Here is a 16479-nt window from a genome sequence, read left to right as displayed (position 1 = left end):
TGGGACCATGAAGTGCTTGAGAGGGAAAGGGTAAGATGACCTGAAAGAATCCGGGACTTGGGCTGGGACTCTTGTAGGTTGGGACAAACGTCTGCATGGAAGAGAAGAAAATTCTATCTTGTAGCCGGTTGTAACAATCTCTCCAACCCATGCGTCATCAACTATGGAGAGTCACACTTTCTGAAAGAGAAGAAGACGGCCACCTACCCTGAAAGGATTCCCAGGTGGGGGTGACCCGTCATGCAGAAGAGAATCTATTAGATCCTGACTGCTTGGAAGAGTGACTCTTTGGCCGCAAAGCAGGGGTGAGTTTGAAGGACGGCTTCCTTCTCTCTCACTGGGCAGGAGACCGGTCTCACTGAAACAAGGAAAACTGCCGAAAGGAGCTAAATTGAAAAGCATGTAGGTTGGGAAAAAAGACCCTCTCTGGCCGAGGTCCTGACTTCCTCTTCTCAATCCAGAGGACGGCATCAGGAGCCCCCAGGTGAGGGGGGGGGGGGGGGGTCACTGGAAAAGGAGCTGAAAAGGCGGTGGCCGTAACTCGTATCGGCCAAACCTGGTGACAGGTTTCCTTTAAAACTGGAGTTTTGTACACCAGTCATAATAAAAGGGAGCTCTGGAGTAAGTTGTGCCAAATTTATTAAGAGGCGCATGTGTCTTAACCCCTTAAGCCTCAAGGGTGGTTTGCACGTTAATGACCGGGCCAATTTTTACAATTTTGCCCACTGTCCCTTTATGAGGTTATAACTCTGGAACGCTTCAATAGATCCCGGTGATTCTGACACTGTTTTCTCGTGACATATTGGGCTTCATGACAGTGGTAACATTTCTTTAATATTACCTGCGTTTATTTGTGAAAAAAAAGAAAATTTGGCGAAAATTTTTAAAATTGCGCAATTTTCCAACTTTGAATTTTTATGCCCTTAAATAACAGATATGTCACACAAAATACTTAATAAGTAACATTTCCCACATGTCTACTTTACATCAGCACAATTTTGGAACACAGTTTTTTTTTGTTAGGGAGTTATAAGGGTTAAAAGTTGACCAGCAATTTCTCATTTTTACAACACCATTTTTTTTTTTTTTTTTTTAGGGACCACATCACATTTGAAGTCATTTTGAGGGGTCTATATGACAAAAAACAACCAAGTGTGACCCTTCAGGTGTTTCACAGGAATTTTTGGGATGTTTAGAAAAAAAAAAAATGCACAGTTAAATTTTTTTTTTACAAAAAATTTACTTCAGATCCAATTTGTTTTATTTTACCAAGGGTAACAGGAGAAAATGGACCACAAAAGTTGTTGTGCAATTTGTCCTGAGTACGCTGATACCCCATATGTGGGGGTAAACCACTGTTTGGGCGCAAGGGAGAGCTCGGAAGGGAAGGAGCGCCATTTGACTTTTCAATGCAAATTGACTGGAATTGAGATGGGACACCATGTTGCATTTGGAGACCCACTGATGTGCCTAAACATTGAAACCCCCCACAAGTGACACCATTTAGGAAATTAGACCCCCTAAGGAACTTATCTAGATGTATGGTGAGCACTTTTACCCACCAAGTGTTTCACTACAGTTTATAACGCAGAGCCGTGAAAATAAAATATATATTTTTTTCCACAAAAATTATTTTTTAGCCCCAAGTTTTGCATTTTCCCAAGGGTAACCAGAGAAATTGGACCGCAAAAGTTGTTTTCCAATTTGTCCTGAGTACGCTGATACCCCATATGTGGGGGGTAACCACCGTTTGGGCGCATGGCAGAGCTCGGAAGGGATGAAGCGCCATTTGGAATGCAGACTTAGATGGAATGGTCTGCAGGCGTCACATTGTGTTTGCAGAGACCCTAATGTACCTAAACAGTAGAAACCCCCCGCAAGTGACCCCATATTGGAAACTAGACCCCTCAAGGAACATGTGTTGCGAGAACTTTGAACCCCCAAGTGTTTCACTACAGTTTATAACGTAGAGCAGTGAAAATAAAAAATCATTTTTTCCTACAAAAATGGTTTTTTTTTTTAGCCCCCAAATTTTTATTTTCCCCAAGGGTAACAAGAGAAATCGGACCCCAGAAGTTGTTGTCCAATTTGTCCTGAGTATGCCGATACCCCATATGTTGGTGTAAACCCCTGTTTGGGTGCATGGGAGAGCTCGGAAGGAGCACTGTTTTACTTTTTCAACGCAGAATTGGCTGGAATTGAGATCGGACGCCATGTCGCGTTTGGAGAGCCCCTGATGTGCCTAAACAGTGGAAACCCCCAATTCTAACTGAAACCCTAACCCAAACACACCCCTAAACCTAATCCCAGCCATAACCCTAATCTCAACCGTAAATGTAATCCAAACCCCAACCCTAGGCCCTAACCCTAATCGGAAAATGGAAATACCGTAAATAAATTTTACATTTTTTTATTTTTCCCTAACTAAGGGGGTGATGAAGGGGGGGTTCGATTTACTTTTATAGCGGGTTTTTTAGCAGATCTTTATAACTGGCAGCCGTCACACACTAAAAGACTTTTTTTATTGCAAAAAATATTTTTTTGCGTTTCCACATTTTGAGAGCTTTAATTTTTCCATATTTGAGTCCACAGAGTCATGTGAGGTCTTGTTTTTTGCGGGACGAGTTGATGTTTTTATTGGTAACATTTTCGGGCACGTGACATTTTTTGATCGCTTTTTATTCTGATTTTTCTGAGGCAGGATGACCAAAAACTAGCTAATCATGAATTTTATTTTTTTTTTTTTTATACCGTTCCGCCTTTGGTAAACTGGATAAAGCAGTTTTATTCTTCGGGTCAGTATGATTACAGCGATACCTCATTTATATCATTTTTTTATGCTTTGGTGCTTTTATACGATAAGAACTATTTTATAGAAAAAATTATTTTTGCATCGCTTTATTCTGAGGACTATAACTTTTTTATTTTTTCGCTGATGACGCTGTATGGCAGCTCGTTTTTTGCGGGACAAGATGACGTTTTCAGCGGTACCATGGTTATTTATATCCGTCTTTTTGATCGCGTGCTATTCCACTTTTTTGTTCGGCGGTATGATAATAAAGCGTTGTTTTTTGCCTTTTCTTTTTTACGGCGTTCACTGAAGGGGTTAACTAGAGGGACAGTTTGATAGGTCGGGTCGTTACGGACGCAGCGATACTAAATATGTGTAATTTTATTGTTTTTTTAAATTTAGATAAAGAAATGTATTTATGGGAATAATATTTTTTTTTTCTTTATTTAAAGAATTTTTTTTTTTTTTTTTTTAACAACTAAATATTTATTTTTTTACTTTATAATATTGCCCCGGGGAGGAAGGGGGGGGGGATCATTTTATAAGGTCAGATCGCTGATCTGACACTTTGCAGAGCACTGTGTCAGCGATCTGACATGCAGGGCTCCTGGCTTACCAGTGCCTGCTCCGAGCAGGCCCTTGGTAAGCCACCTCCCTGCAGGACCCAGATGCAGCCCCGCGGCCATTTTGGATCCAAGGCCTGCAGGGAGAAGAAGGTAGAAGACCTTCAGAGCAAAGCGATCACATCGCGTTGGTCCGAGGGTCTCAGGGAAGCACGCAGGGTGCCCCCTCCCTGCGCGATGCTTCCCTATACCGCCGGAACACTGCGATCATATTTGATCGCAGTGTGCCAGAGGTTAATGTGCCGGGGCGTCCGTGACCGCTCCTGGCACATAGTGCCGGATGTCAGCTGCGATAGTCAGCCGACACCTGGCCACGATCGGCTGTGCTCCCCCCGTGAGCGCGGCCGATCGCTATGACATACTATCCCGTCCCTGGGAGTTAAGTCCCAGGTCACCGTGACGGGATAGTACGTCAAATGGGATTAAGGGGTTAATTAATTTGCTATATGCCTCTCAAATTGAACATGAGGACAGCATGAGGTAGGAGCTGAAACACAGAATTCAGGGACGTGTAACGTGTCAGGATGTTGTTTACTTAGATTGAAGATTTTATCACCTAGTGATCATCATTGCTGTGACTATATGTCATGTGGGCTCTTTTCTGACTCCGCCCCATTCTGTGATAAGCAGCTCACTATCTATAGACATTGTATATACAGAGCCTGGTGTGGGAGGGGGCAGCTTTCTCAGCTCTGCTGCATAGCTAAATCTAAACATTCTGATTATGTCAGAACCACTGAACCCAGTGATCTAAGTGATACACAGTTGGATTCAGCTTCTCTTTGCCTACATCATTCTGCCCTTTAATGATATTGACGAATCTTAGAAATGCGTGAAACGTTCCTCCAGCCAGGGACTGATGTAATTTTCAGCACTTTTTCTAGCATAAATTACAATTTGTTATACACCAGGCCCTATCCCTCCCACATTTCTAAAACTTGGTGGAGCTGGGAGGAAGTGGTGTAAGAATGCCAAGTTACAACATTCCAAGTTACACAAAAGTTTTGCAAAATTTTAAGCAGTCTTACACCAGAATTCTGATGTAAACTGCAGGATGATTCAGGGGGACAGAGAGCACAGATGTTTATTAAGATAAAAAAGGAATAAAAAACTAAAGACAATAAAGACAAGTTTTCCTACCAGTGGTGCGCTTATCTCAACACAAGCATGCAGCTTTTCTAACTCCACATTTGTCCTTTTTGGCTTGAATTTCATAGAATGAACCTCAGATTTGCCTCATATTTCCCAAGGCAATAACTTATTTGTGGGAAAGATAACTGTGTAATATAATTAATTAATTTACAAAACAGTCGCTAAGTTTTCAAACAGTAGATCATCTCAGTTGGGAAACAAATCGTAGGGTAGTCCATCGAAGAAAAAATATTTCTAACACTGCTCAGGATGGTTTATAACAGATAAAAAAAAAATGATCCAACCTCACTAATTCTCCACCCATGGGAGGCCACAGAGGTGCATACATTTTTATTCATTTATTTTTTAAACATCCGACTAATGTTATTCTGCTGAATAATCCTTTTAATTTGGACGGGAAGTGTTTATGTACAAACAAATTTTTCATTGAAAAGTAAAAAAAAAAAAAAAAAAAGGAAATTTGTTCATGTAACATAATTTGAATGATTGAGTACTTTACCTGCCAGCGCTCCGAGCCTGTAAAATATAAACAAGACAATGGTCAGCACTCCAATATGTGACAACTGAATCAATTACAGGTTTATGAATAATTATTACAAGGGGCTGCCCTATGACTGATCTTCAGGAGCGCACTGCTCCCCTGCCTCCAGGCTTCCCACATGCCGGGGGCTGCGTGCTCCTGAAGATTGAGTGTTTGGGCTGGCGGCAGGGTTTCGGTGATCACCGCTGAGTCTAATCAATGCGCTTGGAGGCTCTGCTATTTGTGATGGCACAAGCTTCGGAGATCAGTAATCGGCTGTACAGTGATGTGCACTGTAGTCAGGATTTCACCGATAGACTACAATACTCTCTGTACAGCTTTAGCCTGTTCACCCGGCCACATGGTATAGTGGCTGCAGAGCTGAAGAAAACAGATTTTATTCTGTAACTTCTCTTCTCCTTTACAGAGATATTGATTTGTACAACTTAGATTCTAATTTCCCCTTCAACCAAGGGAGCGTTGGCACAGACCTGTACTTAATCGCGGCATGATATTGGCCAATCATAAGTGTGGTCAGCTTTGCTCCACTTCCCCTTCCCGCACAGAAAGGTGTTTGTAAGGACACACAGCTCTCGACAATGTTCATGCCACCCAGGGACAAATCTGTGCCAGCACCCTCTTAGCTGAAGGAGAAATTAGAATTTAAAATGTTACAAGATAGTATCTCCATATCCAAGAAGAGAAATAAAAACAAAAACCACCAAGGTTACTTACCGATAGCCGGTTTTTCCGGAGCCCATGACAGCACACCTGATATACAGGTGCTGTCATGGTAGACGGGAAAACACCAAGGTTACTTACCGGTTGCCGTTTTTTCCAGAGCCCATGACAGCACATCTGATATACAGGTGCTATCATGGTAGACGGGAAAATACCAAGGTTACTTACCGGTAGCCGGTTTTTCCGGAACCCATGACAGCACCTGTATATCGGGTGTGCTGTCATGGGAAACGGGAAAATATAAGTTTTATTCATCTCTGCTGCTACTAATCAATCATGTGGTCAGTTTATCTTGCTAAAACTGGTGAAATCTCCTCTTTAAACTAAAACATACAATAAGCCAAGTGGCTAAGGATACCATCTGTCCGAGTCCACCCAAAATACACAAAAAACACAAAAAGGTAGCAGGGGCTAATTGCCCTTTTAGACTGTGTTCACACATAGTGGTCATACTGAAGCTTGCAGCTGCCCTATTCCTGTTGCTCTACAGTCACTACATCTTACAAGTCATTGTTCAGGGAAATGGAAAAAAACTGCAGTAGAACGGGGCTGTTGAGGATAAAAGCCTCAGCATGACCACTGCGCGCAAGGGCCGACAAATTAATAATGCCATCTGTGCTATTAGTCCGCAGGAGCAAAATAATCCCATTGTTGTGCGGTTGGATAAGACATAAGGTAAATGATAAACCTGCCAGAGGTATAAAACCTGACATATTAAGGTATTTAGGTCATACATCCATTATACACATTACAGTCACAAATATGACATTCTGCATTATGAAGAGGAACATCTCACCATCATTATCATGGCGACTTCTTATATTCTTGTTCCTGAAACATAAAACAATTATTGTAACCGATTCTCAGACTTTGCATTCAGTGAGAATTACATGTGACATATGTACAGGAATCTCTCATTGACATTCATTGTCCTTACAGTGAATCTGTCGCCTGGGTTTTGCTACCGCATCTGAGAGCAGCGTAATGTAGGGGCAGAGACCCTAAATCCAGTGATGTGTCACTTACTGGGATCTTTGCTGCAGTTTTGATAAAACGCTCTGTATAACCTCGCCCCCACCGATTGGCGGCTTCCCTAATACACTGCATAGGCAGAAAGCTGCAAATCAGTGTTGGGGGTGGGGTTTATACAGATCCCATGAATAAGAAGGATTACATGGCAGCAGCAGGTTAACTAGCCTTAAAGCAATAATTACCGTAATAATTTATTGCTGATAAAACAATGATTTTTATCAAAACTACACTAAGCAGCTTAGTAAGTGAAACACAGTTGGAATCAGGGTCTGTCACTACTTTATGCAGCTCTCTTATTACGTAGCAAAAACCTGGTGACAGGTTCCCTTTAATAACATTAACTAAAAACATCCAACACTATTCAACATTATAACTTTTTTCTTTACATTATGAAAGTTAAAAAATCCCGTATAAATCGGTTTTGAAAGTTTTCATGACTGATAGTAACCGCTTAGCACAAACTTATATCAGTGCTGGGGTGACTGTGTGTGTGGAGAGGACAAGGAAGCTCTCTCCACGTGGCTAATGCCAACTGTGTTACACAGCTGGCATCTGTCTTGAACAGCAGCAGCCAGACCGCGCAATCTCTGAGCGCGGCGTTTAAATGGAGTGGTTTCCAATATACGGGTGCACCAGCTCCCATGGGCTACACACAACATAACTGTGGGGCACTGATAGATTACAATGGCAGCTGGGAGCCTACCACATGCCCCCATTGCGGCCATCTTAATACTCCTGCGAAGCTCAGCCACTGACTGAACGTAATAAAAGCCCAAGATTTACACCATATACTGCAATATTGTTATTCTGCAACACCTGGTATAGTTCATCAGACGATCGCAAGTTCAAGTCCCATAAATGGGCTTAAAAATTCCCACGTAAGTAAATGTCCCCGCAAAAAAAACGGGCAACACAGAAAAGTCCTCTATGTGCGGTCCGTAGTTTACGCTTTGATTGGTAGGAGAAGCTAAGAATCTTTCTGTCTTCATACGAGAAAAACTGATGAAACAAGGATTGCAAAATATGACAAACCAAAAAGGTGTTCAGCCCACTGAAAAAAAAATAAGCAAACAAAAAACAAACCAGATCATATTCATGTACGAGAAAAATCTGAAACTGGAGAAAAGGTATAAATATTTAGAATTGAAAGTCTGGCTAACATGGTACCAAGATATATCTCTTTCCTGGACAAAAGGTGACATTTTTAGAGAGGCCAAATCCCATACAAGACAACGGGCTCAGTTTACAATTCCTGAGCGGATAGACTAAACTTTTATAGAGAAGGATTTAGTTATTGAGCTTATTTCCCAACATTGTGGAAAAAAGAAACTGACATGGAGGCGCAAGATAGGTTTTATCAATATATTTAACAACTGATGGAACTCCAACCAATTCTGAGAACAGAGCTCAGCACACATGTCTGAGGGGTGCGATGGTCGAGAAATGGGCACCTCTGTGCCAGTCACTGTCTATGGCACCGCTGGAGATAGAGTGCAGTATTCGGTTACCCCGGCAGTCCCATAGGCAAATACAAGTGCACATGCTCCAATTAGGCACCGTTTGGCAAGGGCCTGTTCTCGGGTACGGTGGAGGTCCTAGTGGTGGGAATCCTCAGTGATCAGCAATTAAAGCTGACAACATTACCTTAGTTTCCCAGTAGCTTTCTGCAGCCTTTTTCTCTTTTTGGTTCTCTAATAAAAAAAAAAAAAACTGTGAATACATTTTAAGATAAAACACATTCATATTAAGGCTAGGTTCACATTGCGTTAGCATATCCGCTAAACGAATTGCACTAACGGATTGCGTTAACGCAATGTCCAAAAAGGGATTGCGTTCGGCAATCCCGCTAGCGCAGATGCCCGATCTGCACTAGCGAGGAACGGACCCTGAACGCTGCAAGCAGCGTTCGAGGTCCGTCCGAAACTAACAGCACATCCCAGACGCATGCCAAAAATGGCATATGTTTGCGATGCGTTCGGGGTCCGTTAGCACATTGCAGTCAATGGGTGCGCTAACGGAGCCATTACATGGCGTTAATAGCGACAATTTCGCCATGTAACGGAGTCCGCTAGCGGACACCCACTAACGCAATGTGCACCTAGCCTAACAACCAACCCAGATTAGCTTACTATAGAAGTCTATGAAGGTCAATTCGCAACAACAGTTATGGCATCAGTAAGGCTTCAGCTTTTGGTCAGTTATGACAAGAGGCTGCATGGGAAGAAGGAAATTAAGTTGCTTTGCAGCTCTGGGGTCCTGGTATCAAATCCCACCCGTTACAAGTAAGCATAAATAGATAATAAAGTAAGAGAACTAGAAATATGCAGAGGCGTGACACAGCCCTCTGGAGATGGATCGTATTACTCCTGGTCCAAGATTATCCTGAATGTACCATCCACTGAAAGAATACTCAACATAAAATTAGGGTACCGTCACACACTGCCATTTCGATCGCTACGACGGTACGATTCGTGACGTTCCAGCGATATCGTTACGATATCGCTGTGTCTGACACGCAGCAGCGATCAGGGATCCTGCCGTGAATCATACATCGTAGCAGATCGTTTAGAACTTTCTTTCGTCGCTGGATCTCCCGCTGTCATTGCTAGATCGGTGTGTGTGTGACACCGATCTAGCGATGCGATCTAGCGATGCATTCGCTTGTAACCAGGGTAAACATCGGGTTACTAAGCGCAGGGCCGCGCTTAGTAACCCGATGTTTATCCTGGTTACAAGCGTAAAACTAAAAAAAAACAAACAGCACGTACTTACATTCTGGTGTCCGTCAGGTCCCTTGCCGTCTGCTTCCCGCACTCAGTGACTGCCAGCCGTAAAGTGAAAGCAGAGCATGGCCGGCAGTCAGTCAGTGCGGGAAGCAGACGACAAGGGACCTGACGGACACCAGAATGTAAGTATGTGCTGTTTGTTTTTTTTTACGCTGGTAACCAGGGTAAACATCGGGTTACTAAGCGCGGTCCTGCGCTTAGTAACCCGATGTTTACCCTGGTTACCCGGGGACCTCGGCATCGTTGGTCGCTGGAGAGCTGTCTGTGTGACAGCTCCCCAGCGACCACACTACGATTTACCTACGATCACGGCCAGGTCATATCGCTGGTCGTGATCGTAGGTAAATCGTATAGTGTGACGGTACCCTTAGGCCAAAAACAAACAAACACATGAATCAATAGTGATTGAAAGGTTTCACAGGATACAAAAATACAGTCTTTCAAGGGGTTGTCCGCTACTTGGACACCCCTTCCCAATCCTTATATTTGCCCCCAGTAAAATAACACACTCACCTCCGGTTCCAGCGGTGCCTGTTCTGGCTCTCCCCGGGATCGCGTGACATTGTTATGTAACACAACCCCTGTGGCCAGTCAGTGCTGGCTTCACTCTCCCCACCTTCAGACGTATCACATACATCCAGAGGATATGAGAGAGCAGCAGCAGCCCTCACCTCCTCCGGAGGTCCTGATTTCCCCAAAGGCATGAAGTCGAGCCAGCAGTGATGATTAGCAGCAGAGATCGCGCGATATAATGTCACATGATCCCAGGGAGAGCCAGCGCCAACACTGCTGGAACGGCGCCAGCGGTACCAGAGGGGAGTATAAGTGTTATTAATATACTGAGGGTAAACATAAGAATTGAGTAGGGGTTGTCCGAGTTGTGGGCAACCCTGTAAATAGTGACTCCGCTACGAATGAAGAAGGGTATAAAACCTGAAATTGCCATATATCACATTATTTCACGTAATTACATCTTACTCAATGTGGCATGAAGTTTGGATATGAGAAGCAAAAAAACCCGTAAAAGCCTATCTTGTGCCTGTCGGTGGTTCCTGACTTTATGAAACAGGTAATCTAAGGCCGGCTTCACACTTGCGAGTTTTACGGACGCAAGAGCGCAGAAACTACGTCCGTAAAACTCGCAAAAAATACGGCACAATTATTCTCTATGCCCCTGCTCCTATCTGCCGTATTTTACTGATCAGTATTATACGGCTTTCTACGGCCGTACAAAATTGCAGCATGCTGCGTTTGTCACCGTACTGCGCAAGAAATACGCCAATGAAAGTCTATGGAAGCGTGAAAAATACGGATTACACACGGACAAGCAGTGTGACTTGCGAGAAATACGCAGCGCTGTTAGAGAGAAAAGCCGGCAATTCAGTGCGGTGTACAGTAAAATCACACTGACAGCTTCCAGTCCAATAGGTAGAATAAATGTGTACACACATGTATATATATATACCTAAATAATATATATATATATATATATATATATATATATATATATATATATATATATATATATATATATATATATATATATATATATATATATATATATATATATATATATATATATATGTCAGTGAGACACATATATGTATATATATTAATATTTATTCCAGCGCTATACAGCTTGAAAGCCGGTAATTCAATTACCGGCATTTTCTTTCTCCTTCCTAAAACCCGACATGATATGAGACATGGTTTACATACAGTAAACCAGGTCTTCTCTCCATTTTTTTTGCAGATTCCACACTACTAATGTCAGTAGTGTGTATCTGCAAAATTTGGCCGTTCTATCTACTAAATTAAAGGGTTAAATGGCGGAAAAAATTGGCGTGGGCTCCCGCACAATTTTCTCCGCCAGAGTAGTAAAGCCAGTGACTGAGGGCAGATATTAATAGCCTGGAGAGGGTCCACGGTTATTGCCCCCCCCCCTGGCTAAAAACACCTGCCCCCAGCCACCCCAGAAAAGGCACATCTGGAAGATGCGCCTATTCTGGCACTTGGCCACTCTCTTCCCATTCCCGTGTAGCGGTGGGATATGGGGTAATGAAGGGTTAATGCCACCTTGCTATTGTAAGGTGACATTAAGCCTAATTAATAATGGAGAGGCGTCAATTATGACACCTATCCATTATTAATCCAATTGAATGAAAGGGTTAAAAAAAAAAAACACACACACATTATTAAAAATTATTTTAATGAAATAAAACCAAAGGTTGTTGTAATATTTTATTTAACGCCCAATCCAATCACTGAAGACCCTCGTTCTGTAAAAGAAGAAACATAATAAACCAACAATATACTTACCTTCCGCAGATCTGTAAAGTCCAACGATGTAAATCCTTCTGAAGGGATTAAAACATTTTGCAGCAAGGAGTTCCGCTAATGCAGGCTGCTCCTTGCTGCAAAACTCCGGGGAATGAAGCTAAATATAGGTCAATGATCTATATTTAGCTTCATTTGCGGTGAGGCGCCCTCTGCTGGCTGTTCATAGATCGTGGGAACTTACCTAGAAAGCCTGGGAGCTTTCTAGGAAACTTCCCACGATCTAGGAACAGCCAGCAGAGGGCGCCTCACCGCAAATGAAGCTAAATATAGGTCATTGACCTACTTTACCTTCATTTTCCGGGGTTTTTGCAGCCATGAGCATCATTGCATTAGCAAAGCTCGTGGCTGCAAAATATTTTAACCCCTTCAGATGGATTAACATCGTTGGACGTTACAGATCTGCGGAGGGTAAGGATATTGTTGGTTTATTATGTTTTTTAACTTACAGAACGAGGGTCTTCAGTGACTGGATTGGGCGTAGAATAAAATACTCCAACAACCATTGTTTTTATTTCATTAAAATAATTTTAAATAATGTGTTTGTGTTTTATTTAACCCTTTACTACAATTGGATTAATAATGGATAGGTGTCATAATTGACACCTCTCCATTATTAATTAAGCTTAATGTCACCTTACAATAGCAAGGTGGCATTAACCCTTCATTACCCCATATCCCACCGCTACACGGGAATGGGAAGAGAGTGGCCAAGTGCCAGAATAGGCGCATCTTCCAGATGTGCCTTTTCTGGGGTGGCTGGGGGCAGATGTTTTTAGCCAGGGGGGGGGGCAATAACCGTGGACCCTCTCCAGGCTATTAATATCTGCCCTCAGTCACTGGCTTTACTACTCTGGCGGAGAAAATTGTGCGGGAGCCCACGCCAATTTTTTCCGCCATTTAACCCTTTAATTTAGTAGATAGAACGGCCAAATTTTGCAGATGCACACTACTGACATTAGTAGTGTGGAATGTGCAAAAAAAGAGGAGAGAAGACATGGTTTACTGTATGTAAACCATGTCTCAAATCATGTCGGGCTTTAGGAAGGAGAAAGAAAAAGCCGGTAATTGAATTACCGGCTTTCAAGCTGTATAGCGCTGGAAAAAATATTAATATATATATATATATATATATATATATATATATATATATATATATATATATATATATATATATATATATATATATATATATATATATATGTATATATATATATATATATATAATGGAGCAGCACAATGCTCACCAATGGTGGGTGCCTAGCCTCCTGGATAAAAATGGTCCAAACATTAATCCAACATGTATACCAAATAGCAAAAAGAAGGCAGCACTCCAAAAGTTTCAGATGAAAAAGAGGTGAAGTTTTAATCGACCCACATCACTGAGCGACGTTTCGGCTCACTGAGCCTTTTTCAGGCTTGAAAAAGGCTCAGTGAGCCGAAACATCGCGCAGTAATGTGGGTCGATTAAAACTTCACCTCTTTTTCATCTGAAACTTTTGGAGTGCTGCCTTCTTTTTGCTATTTGGTGTATATATATATATATTTTTTTTCTTTTTGGGACACATGGATCACTTCTATAGCGGTATGTTGGTTTTGCAAGCCTGCGAGAAAACCACGCAGTACGGATGCCATACGGATTACATACGGAGGATGCCATGCGCAAAAAACGCTGACACACCCTGCCTACGGAGGAGCTACGGACCACTATTTTTGGGACTTTCCAGCGTATTACGGCCGTAATATACGGACCGTATTTTCATACGCTGAGTGTGAAGCCGGCCTAAGAAGCATAGGGGTCTGCGGAAGGGGAAAAAAAAAAAATCACCCTTTCTTACTGATTTGTTGGTGTTTGGTAGAGTCTTAATGAAGCGAAAGAGGAAGATGCACAAAATTCTTTAAGAGGCATACACCTCTTTCACGACTGCTGCGCGCCTCCGGCAGAAAGCTTACAGCAGCCAGGGACTGGCGTAATTTAGAGAACTTTTCAAAAAGATGATGTAACTCAGTGGGACTGGTGAAAAAAATGGCAAGAGCTGCAAAATTTGCCCACAATTTTGACTTGTGGAACCATGTTGCTACATTTCAAGCAGTTTTACAGCACAATTCTGCTGCATGCGGCTTGATGAATTGGGGTCAGAAAGAACAGATTTTTTTTTTAAAGAAGTGAATTAAAGGAGTTAAAAAAAAAAAACAACAACCTAGAGATAAGCTTTTCTAGTAATCATGCACGGATCTAAAAAAAAAAAAAAAAAAGGGCAGTGGAGTGAGTAAGCCAAACCACCGACAACTCTGATTCCGACTCCTCAATTTCCCTGACTCCGGCTCCACAGCACTGCCTCACTACTGAGCATGTGCATAAAGTGCAGCACAGATTTATCTCATCTACAACCCCACAGCACTGGTCACTACTGAGCATGTACATAAAGTGCAGCACAGATTTCTCTCATCTACAACCCCACAGCACTGGTCACTACTGAGCATGTGCATAAAGTGCAGCACAGATTTATCTCATCTACAACCCCACAGCACTGGTCACTACTGAGCATGTACATAAAGTGCAACACAGATTAATCTCCTCTACAATCCCACAGCTCTGCCACACTACTGAGCATGTACATAAAGTGCAACACAGATTTATCTCGACTACTACTGCACAGTCCTGGTCACTACTGAGCATGTGCATAGAGTGCAGCACAGATTCATCTCTACTAACAGCCGAGATCCTCAGATCAGGAACAGAACAGACATTTATAGGACATTTCACAACTTCCCCAAATTCTTATGAAAACATTTACAGCACATCCTGCATTGTACAAGCATGTGGCCTTCCTAATACTACATTTGTACTTTTTGCCTTGAATTTCCTAAAACAAAGATCAGATTTCACCATATTTTTTTAAGGCATTGCCGCGGGGAAGAGGATAAGTGAGGTGCATATATATATATAAAACAAATCCTTCTGTACAATCCCTTTAATTTGGAAGTGAAGTTTTCTCTTTAAAAAAAAAAAAAAAAAGATTGTTCATGAAAGGTAATAGCTAGAATGATCCAAATACTTTACCTGTAGGTGCCCTGAGTCTGGAAAATAGAAACACAACACTATGGTCAGAACTCAACCAGGTATGTGACAAAAAGAAAGAATGAAGGATTCATGAATAATTATTTATAGAGGTTGTCTTCTGATCGTTCCTCAGAAGCGCGCAGCTCCCCTGCCTCCAGGCTTCCTACTTGCCGAGGGGGGCTGTGCACTGCTAAAGAATATAAGTTCGGGCTGACGGCAGGTTTGTGCCACTGGCCTGAACAGAAAGCTCCCCAGAAGCAGCTTTGTCTCTGCGGCGCAGGCTGCTCCAATGCTGTACATACAAGAAACTTTGCAATTTTACCCATTTAACAAGACGATAATAACCCTTTAAAACCTATAAGTAAAATTATTCAGGTCTAGAAGCTTCAAAAGACAAGACAATGCTGGATAGCCACAATTTAATGGGGTTGTCCATTTTCAGAGTTGATAGCTGCAGCCAATCATTGGCCCAAGCGGTCTTGCACTTTCTACCTCAGCATCACCTCTGAGGTCAGTGATTGGCTGCAGCAGTCATGTGAGGTAGATGGGACATCACTTCTGTATCGCTGTAAACAAAAACCGGAGCCGCAGACAGGTTGTACTAAGGTGACAGGGGCGGCCCCTCACAGTGGGATTATTTACCAGCAGATCGGATTCCTTCACAGCAAGCGTCGGATTAATCACAGCGCAGTTATGGTGGTAGCTTTACCTTACAGGTTCAGGTTCTCTTTAAAGGGAGTCTGTCACTCCCAAACCGTATATGAGCTAAGCCCACTGGCATCAGGGGCTTATCTACAGCATTCTGTAATGCTGTCGATAAGCCCCTGATGTAACAAAAGGTAAGAAATACCCAGGGGTTGTCCCGGTCTGATGGGCGTCGTGGTCCGTTCCAGCGCCTCCTATCTTCATACGATAACTTCCTCTTCTTGCCGCGGCTCCGGTGCAGGCGTACTTTGTCTGCCCTGTTGAGGGCAGAGCAAAGTTTTGCAGTGCGCAGGCGATGGGAAAGGTCAGAGAGGCCCGGCGCCTGCGCACTGCAGTACTTTGCTCTGCCCTTAACAGGGCAGACAAAGTACGCCTGCACCGGAGCCGCGGCAAGAAGACCAGAAGAGGACGTCATCGTATGAAGATAGGAGGCGCTGGACCCAGACAACGACGCCCATCGGACCTGACCGCACAGGGACCGCACCTGGGTGAGTATAATATAACTTATTTCTCATCTTTCAGGTTACATCGGGGGCTTATCTACAGCATTACAGAATGCTGTAGATAAGCCCCTGATGCCGGTGCCCGCAGCTCATATACGATTTTGGGGGTGACAGGTTCCCTCTAAGGTCAGTGCTAAACTCATACTTACTATTCTTGTCAGCAGCCACTGGCACATTAGCAGCAAGAGATGGTCTCTGCCCCCATGATCTGGGCATGCTCTGATA

General features: G+C 42.9%; 1 protein-coding gene across 1 annotated transcript in view; it reads right to left on the bottom strand.

Annotated features, from left to right (window-relative positions):
* PHF11 (PHD finger protein 11) overlaps window positions 1-16479 on the bottom strand; it is a 234195-nt gene that overhangs the window by 154567 nt on the left and 63149 nt on the right. Inside the window, exons 12-15 of the mRNA XM_069759902.1 lie at window positions 15047-15063; window positions 8504-8550; window positions 6624-6658; window positions 5066-5082 (exon numbers count right to left, since the gene is read on the bottom strand). Coding sequence (XP_069616003.1) covers window positions 5066-5082; window positions 6624-6658; window positions 8504-8550; window positions 15047-15063 — 116 coding nt within the window. The remainder of the gene's footprint in view (window positions 1-5065; window positions 5083-6623; window positions 6659-8503; window positions 8551-15046; window positions 15064-16479) is intronic.

Source organism: Ranitomeya imitator, chromosome 3, assembly GCF_032444005.1.
Source record: "Ranitomeya imitator isolate aRanImi1 chromosome 3, aRanImi1.pri, whole genome shotgun sequence".
Lineage (NCBI taxonomy): Eukaryota > Metazoa > Chordata > Amphibia > Anura > Dendrobatidae > Ranitomeya > Ranitomeya imitator.
The sequence above is the reverse complement of the archived record's forward strand: the minus strand, read 5'-3'. Positions and strand labels throughout refer to the sequence as shown.